At 34.4% G+C, this 15134-nt stretch overlaps 2 protein-coding genes across 4 annotated transcripts; one reads left to right on the top strand and one right to left on the bottom strand.

Moving 5' to 3' along the window:
- Nucleotides 1-385: 385 nt before the first annotated feature.
- LOC132180304 (uncharacterized) lies at nucleotides 386-5300 on the bottom strand. Of its 3 annotated transcripts, XM_059593081.1 has the most exons (8): nucleotides 4965-5300; nucleotides 3513-3653; nucleotides 3238-3330; nucleotides 3020-3146; nucleotides 2405-2514; nucleotides 1880-1960; nucleotides 1090-1172; nucleotides 386-965 (listed from the first exon to the last, which is right to left on the bottom strand). In XM_059593081.1, exons 1-8 carry the CDS (start codon nucleotides 5286-5288, stop codon nucleotides 746-748), a joined length of 1179 nt encoding a protein of 392 aa, XP_059449064.1. In that variant the 5' UTR covers nucleotides 5289-5300; the 3' UTR covers nucleotides 386-745. The 3 variants fall into 3 exon arrangements, with proteins under 3 accessions (XP_059449064.1, XP_059449062.1, XP_059449063.1); XM_059593079.1 differs by lacking the exon at nucleotides 1880-1960; XM_059593080.1 differs by lacking the exon at nucleotides 3238-3330.
- A 2105-nt stretch (nucleotides 5301-7405) lies between these two features.
- Nucleotides 7406-11667, top strand: LOC132182267 (uncharacterized). The gene is made up of 2 exons (XM_059595452.1): nucleotides 7406-7830; nucleotides 11223-11667. Exons 1-2 carry the CDS (start codon nucleotides 7578-7580, stop codon nucleotides 11534-11536), a joined length of 567 nt encoding a protein of 188 aa, XP_059451435.1. The 5' UTR covers nucleotides 7406-7577; the 3' UTR covers nucleotides 11537-11667.
- The last annotated feature ends 3467 nt before the right edge of the window (nucleotides 11668-15134 follow it).

Below are 15134 nucleotides of genomic sequence, written 5' to 3'. Positions count from 1 at the left end.
AGGTGGGAAAAGATCTAGCTAAAAATAGAAGCAGGATGATGTTCATAGGCTCTGTTAATTTTATTAAAAACTACATTAAAAAAATCCACGTATTTTACTTAACCACCATGCTAGTTTAATAAATTGAGTCGGAAGAAATTCATATTCCGTTTAAAGAAAAACAGTGCTTTTTATAATTTACCTGTGGGATTGGACAAAAACTCTGTTTGTTAATGTATTTTAGGAGATTTTTTTTTTTTTTTGAAAAGGTGTTATGATGCAACACAAAAGTAAAACTGTTTTTATGTTTTTAGAAATATTTTGTGTTTTAGTTGTTTGTTAATAATTTTGTTTAGAGAAGAGAAAAAAAGATAAAAATTTAAAATTAAACAAACAGAGCCCAATAAAGAACAAAAGCCTTCCCCTCAACATTTTATGGTTGGAGCACATCAAACCCCAAAAGGCCGCATTCCAATAGAATTTATACATGAACATCAGTTATCAATTTCTGGGCATTATCACCTTAGGCTGCTGAGTTGCTTATGCTTGGTGATAGGGCCCATCAATGCAGAACCAATCACCATTATCCCATCTTTTCAGCACCAACTGAGATGATATTGCTGCACCAGAAGCACCCTCCCCCTTCAGCACAGCCTTAATGATTCCTTCAACATCAAGGACATCATGGCCTACATTTCTTCCAAAAACATGACACTACAACAAAGTGATCAGTATGGCCACCACCATTCTCATTCTTGGCCGGCGGCTAACAGATGTCACTGGAGTGTCTTGCTTTGCGCGTGATGGATCTGCCCATCCGAAGACGTCGAGCTGTGAGTGCTTCTAACAATGACACTAAACCATCCTCTACTGCTTCAGCCTGTTTATCCAATCCATATGAGCTAAACTCTGGGAGAAGTTGCAGCTCAGAGAGGAGGCCAACTGCCGCCGCTGCTGTACAGGTACGATCCCAAGATGGCTGGGGCCTGCCATTTAAAAAAAGGAGAAAGCGGTTGTTGCATTGATAGAGTGTAATCTAATGTAACCAAGAGGCTTAACAGAGACAGAAAAATGAGACATGGCAAGGTATAGTTATGCTTCACTTCTCACCGAAGTTTATGCATAGCAGAAGCTCCAGTAGCCAGAGATATACAGGGAAGGTCTTCCTCTCCCCACATTGACTTTGCTTGTTCCTGTAGATAAAATCATGTCAATATACCAACCATGCTTATCAAAACAAATTAATCAATAAATAAACTTTTCTGACAGAAGAATTGGAATTTATTTATTTATTATCATTTAGGTCTGCTAACTAGATAAGAAAATGAGAGTCTGCCAGTTCTGTAAAATTTTATTAAAACAAATGCTTGGTTAACACTATCCATGTTAACTTGTTCAATTCCAGATATTTGAACCAATATCATGTTTGGTCTCAATTCCCAGTTATTCAAAGGGGCTGTTGGATCTCCTAGAAGTACTTGGCATTTACCATATGAATATCTGCCTGTTGGGGCTAAAGACATAGTATAAAGTGAATTCCACAGCATCATCCACATCTAGGACCAAAATGCCCCTGTTACAACAAGGGGATAATTGAGAAAACTAAACAAAAAACTAAGATTCCTGAATGCTAGTGTCTCTCTGTTCCTCAGAGGCAGAAATCCTAACCAACAACTAGAGGTCTAAGAATTAAGAGCTTTCATCATAATCCCCATTACTGAACTTTAGTTTGGCCCTCAGGATCATCAATAGAGAACACAGCTTAGGGATTTAATTTAATAAGTAGATGCACCATACATGGCCAAGGAAATAAGTGCATATTATTTGTGATGAGAATCATATACCCAACTATTGATAATGTATATGTTAAAGGATAGAGGAGTGGTTCACAGTGTCACACCTTCAGACGGCTGAACATTGCATTGGAATTGCTCCATGTACCATCAATTAAAATGAAATTCAGAGTTTTATCTCCATCTGTCTGTGCAGTAGAACCAATATGAAGAAATAATTACTTCGATATGAAGATATCTGAAGCTACATCATTAGCAAGATAAAAAGCACACAACCAACTCAATATTTTTGTAGATACAAACTGTTTGAATTAAACTTTACAACACGGCTTGAAAGAACATATCTAATGAAACAGTTAGTACCAACCAAACATCCTAATATTTTACTGTGTGCAATTATTTGGTGAGACATTATTCATCAAAAAAAAAAAAAAAATTATTTGGTGAGACATATGTCAACAAATTACTAGTTCTCAATCTTTTATTTGATGCTCTTATGAAAATACGACAATTCAAATTCATGATAATCCAAAAATATAATTCAAGCTTCACAACAGTTATATGTAAAATCAACAAAGAGAAATCCAGCATGTATGCTGTGTTAGAAATATTAAAAAAGGAAAAAAGAGTACCATCAGTTGTGTGCATTTCCGATCTGCTGAAGACTCTTGACCGAAGGCCTCCTGAACGGATTCAGTCACAGCACTTTTGTTGGGATAAAGGCACCAAACATTGTTTTTTCCTGAAAAGTACTATAAAAACAGTCAGCAATTATTCCAAAGGCTTAAAGACCAAGAGTCCACAGATCAAATGTTACGGTCTCAAATCAAAATGCTCAGAATGCAGCCGAACAACTTCATACATTAACTTAGCTGTGATAAATTCCAATTATTAAGATTCAACATGCAGTTTTTATTTCAACCACCATCAATGTAAGGATAACAATCAATTAGGCTAAGAAAATCTCTATAATATGACTGCATGTGCACTCCAAAATTCCAAATACCACTATCACTTTCCACATGAACAAAAGAATAATAAATTTCCCAAGAAAGAGTTGAATGTGTTTGAATTATTTTTATAAAAGTAAACTTTACCACACCAAAATTAGACCGTACTTTGAAATGAGATTTTAAGCATAATAGATGACTTCCATACAGAAAAGCTACAGCTTTTTACAGGTACCGTACCACCATCAACTAATCTAAATTTTGATCATCTCAAGAAAGCAAAAAGATTGCAAAGACCTGCACGTTTGAATGTGTTCCACATCATTTCTTCATGCTCAGCAATGCCAAAGAGGCACAAAGTTACAGCTTCAATGCCAAATACTTGCCATAACAACTTTCCGGTGTTGTTTTGTCGAAGGAAATCCTGCAAATTTTCTACTGTCAGTCTAATGAACTAAAAAGATATTATGCAGATCAGGAGAACTGAAATACAAAATGCCCAGACATAGCAAAACCTTTGGATGCATATACAACCAGAATCGCATTCCAGGCCATAGACTGCAGGGAATGAGTCCGGAGCACATACAGTCTTCCAAAGGAAGCCAGCACTGCATAATTATGAAAGAGTTATAAATAATAATAAAAACATGAAACAATGTAAAGGCACTTTCTCCTCTTCTCGTATGTGCCAAACACCACTTGGTCCACAAAAATTCCAACCAGGTGCAACTAAATAAAGGAAAACAATACTGACATGAAATGTTGCAATGATTTATATACAAAGAAATACCTTCTGACAAAGATATCCCCTACTTCCAAGCAAGCGACATGCTATTTGTCGAGCTGCAAAAAATTGAAACTTTTTTTCAGAATCACCTAAAGCTTGATATGTTGCTCGGTGCTTTTTATCCTCTTGAACTTTAAAATATCCCTGAAAATTTAAAATAGAAGATGAAAAATATGTTTTCCACACACTGGAGCCAAATCCAGTTTGAACTAAAAGTAAACAAGAACTACTAAGCCACCAGTGACCATGGGTAACACACCAAAACAATTATTCTTTTTAAAGAGAAACTATCTTTCTCAAGCATACTCTAAGCAAGACTATGACAAATTTGAACTCGGATTTTGCAGGTTCCACATTCAGGTGTTTGGGAGGAGAGGATCATTAAGTGAATGGTATCTTCTACACTCTTTATCAATGATATCTGGAGTTGGTGTTAATGATTAAACTTATTATTAACTAAAAGTCCAAGATAATAAATGTAATTATTTTGCCATACGCCACTAAACCAGCACCACTCTCCTTGTGCTCCATTTATTGCTGAAAATTAAGATAGAAAAAGCAGATAAGCTCATTTTTGAATCTAACATTTCATTTGCTTTGGTTTCCAAAAAAGAAAAACACACCTCAGCTCTAAATAATTCAAGACACATGCTTGAACATAAGCATCATGCGAAAGGTACTCTCATGAAATCATGTCATGTGGAGACTTGACATGCTTGAAACATTGCTAGATGATTAAAAAAAAAAATAACAGTGAGACAGCTCGAAACATATAATAGAATTCTATTAATTGATCGCTGATTCTTCATCCATTCCAGGAGCATAATCAGCCAAGAATGTCGCCCATAAAGAGGAACCATAATTGACATATATTTCTAAGACATTATATTGTTTGCAAATTTAAATAATTAGAAATCAGTAATAGCTGTCAAAGGTTCCCACAAAACTAAGCAACCCCTCTAGCGTTATGGACATCAAGGTGAGAATGCCTATCAAACTCCCATCAAATCACCATCCTTCCTCCAGATTTCTGATAACCACCCCGAATTTCTTTCTCAATTACTATTTAGTTTTATTTATGTGCTGAATTACCCGGTAAACAAAAATAAATCAAAATTCTTAACCCTTGGTTCTTCAATTATTTGGAGCCAAGACCGAAAAGAACCTCTACTCAACTGAGCCTAATCCAACAATCTGACTTTCTTGAATTGATTTTTGTTGAATTGTAAGTAAATAAATATATAAATCTAAAAGATTCGTTCTTCTCTTTTCCTCGGTTTTTCTACAAACAAAACGGAGAGTGCGCGTTCTCCAATACCCAGCTGAAAATTAGTGAGTAATTTTCAGTTGCCTCAATAAGCAATCTTGAATATCTAAAAAAAAATCCTTACTTTTCGCAAAAACCAAACAGAGAATCAAGCACAAAACTTTACTACAGAAATAATAACAGAATACCTGGAGTTTGCCACCAATGCCACCAAAGCTCATCTGAGCGTCAATATCATTCTCCATAGACTGCAACTCCTCAACGATTTCCGTGACCATGGCTGGCACAGGAGACTTGGTGCCCCACCCCTGCCACTCCTGCAATGAGATGAACCCATTTCCAGGTTCGTTCATGTGAGCCTCTCTAGGAGGAGAGCGAGAGGCGGAGCTCGAGAAGGGGCTGTGGAGCAGGGTTCTGGGTTTAGCGTCCATGTGGGTCTTCGTGGAGAATCCAAGATATGAAGAAAGCGAGCATTTGAATGTGAAGGCCCTTGTCGTGGCGAACAAGAGCATGGTGGAGCTGTTGCGGCGTGTCTGTCACTTCAGCATTTGGCTGTTTTGGAGTGTGGTTAATATGTTGTGTTCCTACGAACCGTCGTCGTTTGATGTTCTTTCAAAATCAATTCTAGCGGCGACAGTTATGGTTTCTAAGGCGACAATTAATTCTGAAGAAGACGCAAGTTTTAGGGGGTGTTTGGCAAATGGGATGACCTAAACACTGTAGTTGATGTAGATTGATGTGAAAAAAAAGTAAGAATGTTTGATATAAAAAAAATGAAAAAGTGGTGTGGAAAAGTAAAAAAATTTTGTTTTGTAGTGATTTTTTTATTTGAGTAATAATAAAAAGTGAATGATTTGATATTAAAAGTGAAAAAGTTAGAATGTTTTGATGTTAATTTTTTTAGGAAATGGTGATGAACAGTGTTTGTCCTGTTTGCGGCGATTTTTTTATTAAACGTATTTAGAGAAAATAAATATAATTAAACACGTTAAAACTCTTAAAATATATCACTTTCCACTTAATTGTCTTGTTCATGTGAATTAACAAGGTAAGGCACTATAAATTAAGGAAAAAATTTCAAAGGTAAAACTTAGATTGAAAAATCTAAATCATTTAATTTAAAAATTATGATATTAGTATTCTAAAAATTCTAATATGAAGTTACTTAAAAAAATCTAGAAGCCCCTAATTCAAATAATCATAATATTCTTGAAAACTTGCAAAGTTTTAGTTTAAATTGTTTATTATATTTGGATAAAGTAATTTTTAAGAAAAATAAAATAAAATGTCTAAATTTGTTATTGGGGAAACACACTTACTAGGGTTATAAGTGAGCAAAAATACTCATGCATGTTCGGACTTCGCTCGGATTAGCTCGGCTCAGGATCGGTTCGTTTATTAAACGAACAGATCTTGAACAAAAAATTCAAGAATTTAGGCTAGGCTTGTATAAGCACAGTTCGACTCGTACAAGCTCGTATAAGTTTGTATAACTTCATTTTTATTATTTTTATAATATTATATTTAACTTTGTAATGAGAACATGTTAAGTATTTTTTTTAAAAAAAAAAACAAAGATTTTTTATAATATAATATATATCAATTGAATTATTATAATTGTGAGTTTGGATATAAATATAAGTGTTTTTGTGTGTGTATAAGTGAGTTTATGTGTATGCATATAAATCTTAACTATAATTAAATAACTAATAATTTGTATTAATTAAAAAAAAAATTGAACAATTACAATATTTACTTTATATATGAAATAATTAAATTAATTGGATAACTCGTGAACAAGCTCGAGCTCGGCTGAAAAATAAATAAACAGAACTTGAACAGACAGATTATCTAGTTCGGTGGAAAGCTCAAGCTCGGCTTGAGTTTGAAAAAAATTAAACGAATTGAGCTTGAACATTCAAATTATTCAATATTCGGCTCAGCTCGGTTCGATTATAGCCCTAACTTACCCCCTTCAAACTTATGTCTCATTTGCAATCACTTTCAAACTTTATAAGTGACGATCAACCTCATTCAACTATCCAACATTTTCAATTTGACCCATTACCATTTTTTTGTCAATTTGCACAGAAAATGTATCCCATGAGCTACAAGTGGCCGTTAGAAAAGAGTCCGCTCCTTCCTTACTCTTTTTGAGCGAGTTCGCCCACGAGTTTATGGTTCTAACAACATTTTTCAGCTAGAAGCTTACATATGCAAAGAAATAGTAAAAACAATAGCTTTGTGGTGGTTAAGCCAAACCGGATCTTATCAATTTCAATTTGGGGCTGATTTTAGCCACCCCATGATTATTTGAGAGTGATCGAACCATTTTCAAATAGTCAAGTAGTGGTTTAACTGCTCTCTATTTACCTTAAAATGTGGTTCAGTCACCCGTATTTGGCTAAAAAAAAGCCAAATTGGGTTAAGAGGCCGAGTAACTCCTCTTAGGATTTTTTTTTTTTTTTTTAATTTTTTATTACTATTCTTTTAAAAAATTTATTGAGTGTATTCTTATCATTTTACATATATTACAAAATTAGGACATTACAAATTAAATTTTTTTATTAAAAAAAGAAAAAAGAAAAAAAGGAAAATAGAACCAGAGATTATTACCGTTATACCACACACTCAGAGCTTAGCTACTCTTCAATTCAAGCATCAATCCTCCACTCTCCCTCGGACTTTCTTCCATACACACCGCATCTCCAATTCCTCTCTCATCTAACTTTCCGGTCTCTCTTTTCTCATTTTTGTATATATAAACCCAATCTCTCAACACCCAATTCTCAGATTTTTCCATGGCGACCGTACCGCAATCCATCGCTATCTCTTCCCTTTCCAATCGCACGCAGTCCCTCCCGCCGGCGCTGACGTCATCTCCGTCTCTTTCCCTCTCCGTCTGCCGGAAACCTGGTTCTTTCGCGGGATTCTCTGGCCTCAGGATCCAATTGCCTTCCAACCGATCCGTGTCTTCGTTCACCTCCAGAAAACCTAGGGCTCTTCGCCCAAGTGGTCATATTGTTTGCGAAGCGCAGGACACTGCTCTTGATGGTAAGTTTGTTGCTCTAAGTTTCTTTTATTTGTTAAATTCTTATTCGAATTCATGGGCTTGTTTTGGTTGAATTTGAATTGAGATTGTTTGGGTGATGAATGTGTATTGGAAAAAGAATTGGTGGAATTATATTCGTTTGTTTTTTGGTGAAATTATATTCGTTTTTCTATGCAATATATTTTTCAACTGTCATAACGTATTCATTTGCGTGTTAACATGGATAATCATACTTCTTCACCCGTATGAATATGGGCTAGATTGAAGCTCTGTAGTTATTTTTTCGTATGGGTTGAATTCAAAGGGACAGTCTTTTACCATCTGTCAAGAGTTCGAATGTCAACATCTTGCAACTGGGGTAACGATCTATATAGATGAAATTGTTTTCTTCGAGATTGGGGCCAAGGCTTGACCATATTCAAATGATTTGGAAAAGAAAAAAAATATGTATGTTGCTTGTGCTCTGTCCCACCGTATGAATTACTGTGAGCTATGGATGAACAGATGTAAGGGAGTTGAGCAGTTATTAGTTCTATTGGAAGCTTCCTTTTTGAATGGACTTAATTTTCTACCCATGGAAGCTTCTTGTTGAAATGCATATTTACCATAATTTCCACCACATGACATTGACAACCTCTTCTAAATTTTAAGACTGTTTCTATCCCACACTTAATATCATAAATCACTTGCTAAAACACTCTGTTTATGCCCTTCCAAAAAAAAATTATACTTTTGGCTTGCATTATCCTTAAAGTCTGGCATCTTTAGTACCCTGTAGACCGGTCTGAATCTATTTAATCACCTTTTGTGTTGGGTACGACTACAGACATTTAAATCTATTATCTCAGTTTGAAGCACTTGATAGTCAGATCGCTTACACACATACACATTCTTACTGCAGAAATTGTTTGTGTCGATGTTGGGGGGACATGGAAATCACAACTAAGAACTCGTGCGCGCGCACACACACATATACATACATACACACAAATTTGCTAGACTGCTGAAATGAGATCTGATTACCATAATACTAGCTGAAAGAGGCAAGTTAGCTTGGTTGGAAAACAAGAGTCTCTATATCAAATGAAATGAAACCCTAAAAGATCAAAAGAACAAATGCTATGGAGGACAATGAAATCTAAACTGCAAAAGTAAAAAAGAAAGAACAAAAAAAGAAAGGGGAAAAATCATATTTAGTCCTCAGGTTTTCATATGATTTGGATTTAGTTCTTAAGTTTTCAATTTCAAGAATAAGGCCCTTAAGTTTTGCCCAAGTTTAAAATAGGGCCCTCTATCACTTTACTGTTAAAATTAACCGTTTGTCATCTACCACATGTGTATTATTTGACACATCGACGTCCATCTTAACGCCTCAATGCAATGCCACGCCAACGGAGCCGAATGTTTTTGTTATTATGAGTTTGCTCTTTAGATTTTGTGTTTGTCTAAGTTTTACGTGTCAAATCGATGAATTTTTTTGGGTCTTTTATGTTTATTTTTTTTATGAATAACTTAACACTTGTTAACTTGGCATTGCATTAGAGCATTTATGATGTGTCAAATGAGACATCTGGCAGATGATAAACCATTAAGTTTGACAGTAAAGTGACAAAGGGACCGATTTTAAACTTGGGAAAAACCTAAGGACTATATACATGAAATTAATAAATCAATGACTAAATTCAAATAAGATGAAAACCTAAGGGCTAAATATAATTTTTTTCAAAAAAAAAAAGATAAAATACCTTTTACTTTTTTAATTTTTTTAATTGTTTTTGTTATCATCATCATTATTGCTATTGTTATTGTTGCTGTGCGCGGTTGTGCATTTGCATTGGGTACAAATATGAGCATATCTAAATCTATCATCCTAGTTCCTAGCACTTGATAGTTGGATGACTTGCACCCATCGTAATGACCTAAGAAAAAGTTCTAGTCATATTTACGCTATTACCTCAAAATGACTAGTCATTTGGAGCTTTCCTAAAATCCATTATAAAGTTCATTTTCACTTAATAACTAAGCAATGTGGAACTTAGCACTCATAACTATCTTTATAAACCACTCACTCTATGCGTGCTGCTCCTTATCTTCTCAATATAGGATCGGGGTATTACACACACATTCTTACCTAAGAAATTATTTATGTTGATGTGAGGGTGACATGGAAATCACAACAAAGAATACACACGTACACACATACACAGTCACACCCCCCAACGCATACACACAACTACTTGACTATACCATAACACTAGCTTAAGGAGGTAAATTAGGTTGAGATGAAAACAAGAGTCTCTATCTCAAATGAAGGGAAACCCTAAAAGATCAAATAACAGATACTAGGGAGGACAAAAATGAAATCTGAACAGCTGAAGTAAAAAAAGAAAAGATAACATACTATTTCCTTTTTAATTAATGTTATTACTATTATTTAGGAATTTAGTTCGTCTGGTAAAGAATGATTTTAAGGCTGATTGATATGAACTAATTTAAAAAGTGAGAAAAAAAAAATAATTACAAAACAGCTGTGGTTGCAATACTAGCATTACCCACAACACAGAGGATTCCGAGGATTCCTGCTATGATACCTAGAGGTTGCGCTGGTTCCAAAAATTTACTGATTACAAGCTAAATTACATGAGCGGTATCACATGTGACACATGTAATTTAGTTTGTAGTCAGTAATTCATGACATATTTAACTCCTTATTTCATGATTGACCTTTTACTCTCAATTCCTTGTTGGAGCGTCTTGCACTTAGTCTTAGAGATATCTAACATGGACAATAGTTCATTTTTTGCCATTGGGCCCTGGTTCAAGTGGTGAGAGGTGAAGGTAGGGTTGGTTGATTGAAAATTAGCAAATTAGTATGTGCATTTTGAAAGTTCCTAGGTCCAAATCTTACCAACAAAGAAAGCATTTAGTTTGTGCTCTTGAGTCACTAGCATTGTCTGATCCATGCTATGAAGTCGAAAGGACTCAAATTGAGTTTTACTTAGTAAATCATTGTTTCGGGTTTTTTTGAGATAAATTTGTTTGGAATTTCAAATGATCCTGTAAATTAACACCTACAATTATGCGCCCTTTTTCTGTTTGTGTGGGAATAATTTCCAAAACATACCATGGTTCCATATATTTAATGCTAATTCATTTGTTTAAAATTTAACTCATTGGCTGTGGAAAAATATTTAATGTTATCTCCTTGTAGTTAGGTATTTTTCTTGTATATTTCATGTGTATTGGGTTGCGCTTTCCGCTTTTCAATGATATTTCGGCTACATATCAAAAAGAAATATTGGATATCTTTGTAGTTCTTCCATGAAATGCACCCAATTGCTTCTTCATGTGAGAATTGAATTTGACAACTCTTCCTTCACTTTCAAAATTTCAGTTCCTACTGTAACCGATGCTACATGGCAATCACTTGTCCTCAAGGCTGATGGGCCTGTTCTGGTTGAGTTTTGGGCTCCATGGTGTGGGCCCTGCCGTATGATCCATCCAGTAATTGACGAACTATCGAAGCAGTATGCTGGGAAGCTCAAGTGCTTCAAGTTGAATACTGATGATAGTCCTTCAATGGCAACCCAATACGGAATTCGAAGCATCCCAACAATCATGATCTTCGTCAATGGTGAGAAGAAAGATGCAGTAATTGGCGCTGTGCCCAAAACCACACTAACTGCCAGCATTGAGAAATTCTTGTAGATCTTTCTCGATTCCACTTTATTCTTTTGAAAGTTTTTTCGTATTGAGTTTGAAAAATCTCTTGCCTTTTTGTATAATTTTGGAAGCTTCGTGTATTAGGTTTTCTTTTAATGATAAAATAATCATGTTTTGTGACTGAAACATTTCAACTTCTTCAATAATACATGTTGGTTTTGCGGAAATTTGCATCCACACAAGTTTTTAACAAATATTCTATTCACGTTGAATAGTAATCTTTTTTAGGTGAAAAAATTTCAACTTCTCCAATAATAAATACTAGTTTTCGAAGGAAATATTCTGCAAATTTTGTCAATGAGCTTGAATTTGACGAGTCTTCTCAATCTTCCAAGCTAGCATCATTTGAATTTGACGAGTTCTTCACTTGGATTTGACGAAATTGTATAACGAACTTTGAAAATAAGAGGAGAAAATATTTTTTTCAACTGCTAGCATTGTAGATGTAATTAAAATTCAGGACAGCAACAGGTTGCTTGGATTCAAACTTGATCGTAATACAGCCGAATTCTTGTGCCTATTTCTTTAGAAACCATTTTGTTTTCACAATGTTATGGGTTCAACTTTATTGTTTCTCTAGAATATATGATTTGTCTTGACGAGGACTTTATTTCCTAACTTTGAAGAATTAGTCGATTGGACATCGCATTACAAGTCATTGAAACCTGTAATAAGAAGAAATAGATACAGGTGACCTCGTTGGATGGGTCAATGGGAGAACACTCCAATGCTTAAGTTAGTAATATGTCCAGGAAGAAGTTTAGAAAAACTTATAGAATTGTTCTTTGGTGATTGAGTGGATGGAATAGTTTCATACCTCTCGATAGCCTATTTTCTTTATGTCATGGGCTCTCTTTTTCCTTTACATGGGTCCTGTCAGGTGTCTCCTTATTATTAGGCAGTGTTCTGATGAAGTGTTGTGTTTGTTCACTAATTCTGACGACTCACGTTTCATGCGATGTCTTGTTTTTCACCGTAATATGGTTCTAGCGAGGATTTAATGTCAAATTAAATGTCACATGCTATTGTTATAGGGAGGTAATTAAGGGCTTGGCGCATGTATTGTGAAAATTTGAGAAGTGACTAAGGTGTTGGGAAGCTTTTTCTTGTTCTTGTACATGCCCTTTTCAATTTGAGTATATATAGGTTTGTGATTCTTGTATACCCTGATAAATTTAAAAAAAAAAAAAAAACAGTAAGGAAAAAAAAAAAAACCCAAAATTGCCAGAATCTTACCTAAATGATTATTGATTGGATATATTTAAATAAGTAGAAATATTTAAGTCCACATCAGTGCCAGATCATCCCTAGCTTAAATAATTTTGTCAAGGGAAGGAAATTTAGGCATACTATCATGATATGTTAGTTTATGGGATGTTAACCTTTGACATTGGAAATAAAAATATATGAATGTTTGAGTGAGAAACATCCTGATCAAATATAATATAACACCAAGTCCATTATTGCAAGTTGGCTTTCGTGCTTTTGTGTTCTATAAAATTGAATTTTCCAACCATTTCCTGTTTGTGTGACAAGATTGAATCTAGGAAATTTAGGCATACTATGATGATATGTTAGTTTATGGGATGTTAACCTTTGACATTGGAAATAAAAATATATGAATGTTTGAGTGAGAAACATCCTGATCTAATATAATATAACACCAAGTTCATTTTTGCAAGTTGGCTTTCGTGCTTTTGTGTTCTATAAAATTGAATTTTTCAACCATTTCCTGTTTGTGTGACAAGGTACTTTTCTTCCTCAACCGTCCCAGATCGAATAGGCATAACACTCATGAAGCCAACCCCATGACGTTGGTAGGGACTAGCGGCAGCCGGTGACCACCGCCACCACAACCACTGCTGGACGGCAGTGGAAATGCTACCCCCGCCATGGCATGAGGAGAGTGGTACATGCCCTTTCATGAATATGCTAATGCCCATGTGAGGGAGGGTACACATGGACAACACTTATCTTAAAGTTAGGAATTTGATCAGAATTGTATTACCTTTGATGAAGAATATATTATTTTGAATTTAAGGATTTGATAAGATTGAATTACACTAAATTAAATGATTTGATTAGGATTATTTTTTATATGTAAGCTCTATAAATAGGTCAAGCATTTTATATTGTAAACTCATCAATTGAATAAGAGCAAAATGTAGCCCTAAAAGCTTTAATATGTGAACAAAGGTCATAAATCGAACCACGTAAAATCATTGTGTTTGTTTTATTTTATTCAGCTATTCTTTTATATTTTCATTAGCATTATCTTTTCTTCCACCCTGAAACTGCTTGCATGCATTCCTAAAAAGCATTTAGGCCCATTTCCCATCCAGCAGGATACACATCAACTATCCACATAAGCGAAAAATGAGATTCAATTTTACTGACACGTCAATTTGTAAATGAATTGTAGTAAAAGTCGTATGTTTTTACCATAACCCCTTTAAAAACTCACGTGATAGTGTCTTAATAGTGAAAAAATTAATAGGTAAATTCAATTTTGTAGTTGCTATATGCTTGATATGGTAAGTATCATATAAACTAACATATAAATTTGTAGTAAAAGCCATAATATTGGCTCCCAAGGGGTAGCTCAATCGGTTGGGGACCACGCCTTATGAAGCGGAAGTTATTAGTTCGTAACTTCGAATCATCTTCCCCCATTTCCCTCCCTTTATGCGAATATGTCAAAAAAAAAAAAAAAAAATCTAATATACTTTACTTGCTAAACTAACTATAGCATATTCTTAATAGCAGCATCTTTAGTTGTCTGAAAATTCAGAGGGGCCATGCCAAAACTTAAACTTAGCAAGGGGTTTCATGAGAAATATCAACAATATATATAGGTCTAGCATGCTCTAGGTTTATCCCCAAATAATTAATTAGCTCAAAATCAATTAATGGATCCAAAGAAATAGAAGGGTAGAAGCCAATTATGCTAAGCCAACTTGGGTCAAGTTGGTCCATTTGGTAGAGCTTTGACAATTAATTGTTTATTATTTCTATAACAAGATTTTAATGTTATATAAAATTCAATTGCGCAAATGGCACTCAATAAAAAAATTATCCTCAAGACTTGGTCACTACATTTCTTCTAATTGTGACCTTAAAAATTGCCGTGCGTACATCTAAGTCTACTACTTTTTTTTTTTTTTTTTTTTTGAACAATAAGTCTACTTTTAAGAAGAAGAGAAAAAGAAGCCATTGCCAAAAAAAAATTAATAATAAATAAGGTCAAGTATGTCCATTTGGTATAGCTTCAAACTATATATATACTTACGTAGAAATGCTATTTAGTAGATTGTTATACTATTAGGATGATGTGCCAGTTGAAATCAACCTTCGAATCAACAAGGACTTTGTAAAAGAAAAATTAATGGCTGATTTCCACTGTCACTTCATCTCAATTGTATAACAGTAGTATAATAGTTTATTAAATAACATTTATCCTTACGTTAATATTGTGAATCTTTATAGTGTTTGTGTTTGTTTTATATTACAAGATTAGTAGTAATTGTTAATTGTTAGATAAAATCCAATTAAGCAAATTGCATCCAATGGCCAAAATTTTCCC

Source organism: Corylus avellana, chromosome ca5 (genome assembly GCF_901000735.1).
Source record: "Corylus avellana chromosome ca5, CavTom2PMs-1.0".
Taxonomy (NCBI): Eukaryota; Viridiplantae; Streptophyta; class Magnoliopsida; order Fagales; family Betulaceae; genus Corylus; species Corylus avellana.
The sequence above is the reverse complement of the archived record's forward strand: the minus strand, read 5'-3'. Positions and strand labels throughout refer to the sequence as shown.

Excerpts from the sequence above, each read along its gene's own strand:
- LOC132180304 (XM_059593081.1), bottom strand. The coding sequence starts at position 5,288 with ATGCTCTTGTTCGCCACGACAAGGGCCTTCACATTCAAATGCTCGCTT. Across the intron at positions 3,147-3,237 it reads GGTTGTATATGCATCCAAAG|GATTTCCTTCGACAAAACAA; the intron begins GTTTTGCTATGT and ends GAAAATTTGCAG. Across the intron at positions 1,961-2,404 it reads GGAAATGCACACAACTGATG|ACAGATGGAGATAAAACTCT; the intron begins GTACTCTTTTTT and ends TCTACTGCACAG.
- LOC132182267 (XM_059595452.1), top strand. The coding sequence starts at position 7,578 with ATGGCGACCGTACCGCAATCCATCGCTATCTCTTCCCTTTCCAATCGC. Across the intron at positions 7,831-11,222 it reads GCAGGACACTGCTCTTGATG|TTCCTACTGTAACCGATGCT; the intron begins GTAAGTTTGTTG and ends TCAAAATTTCAG.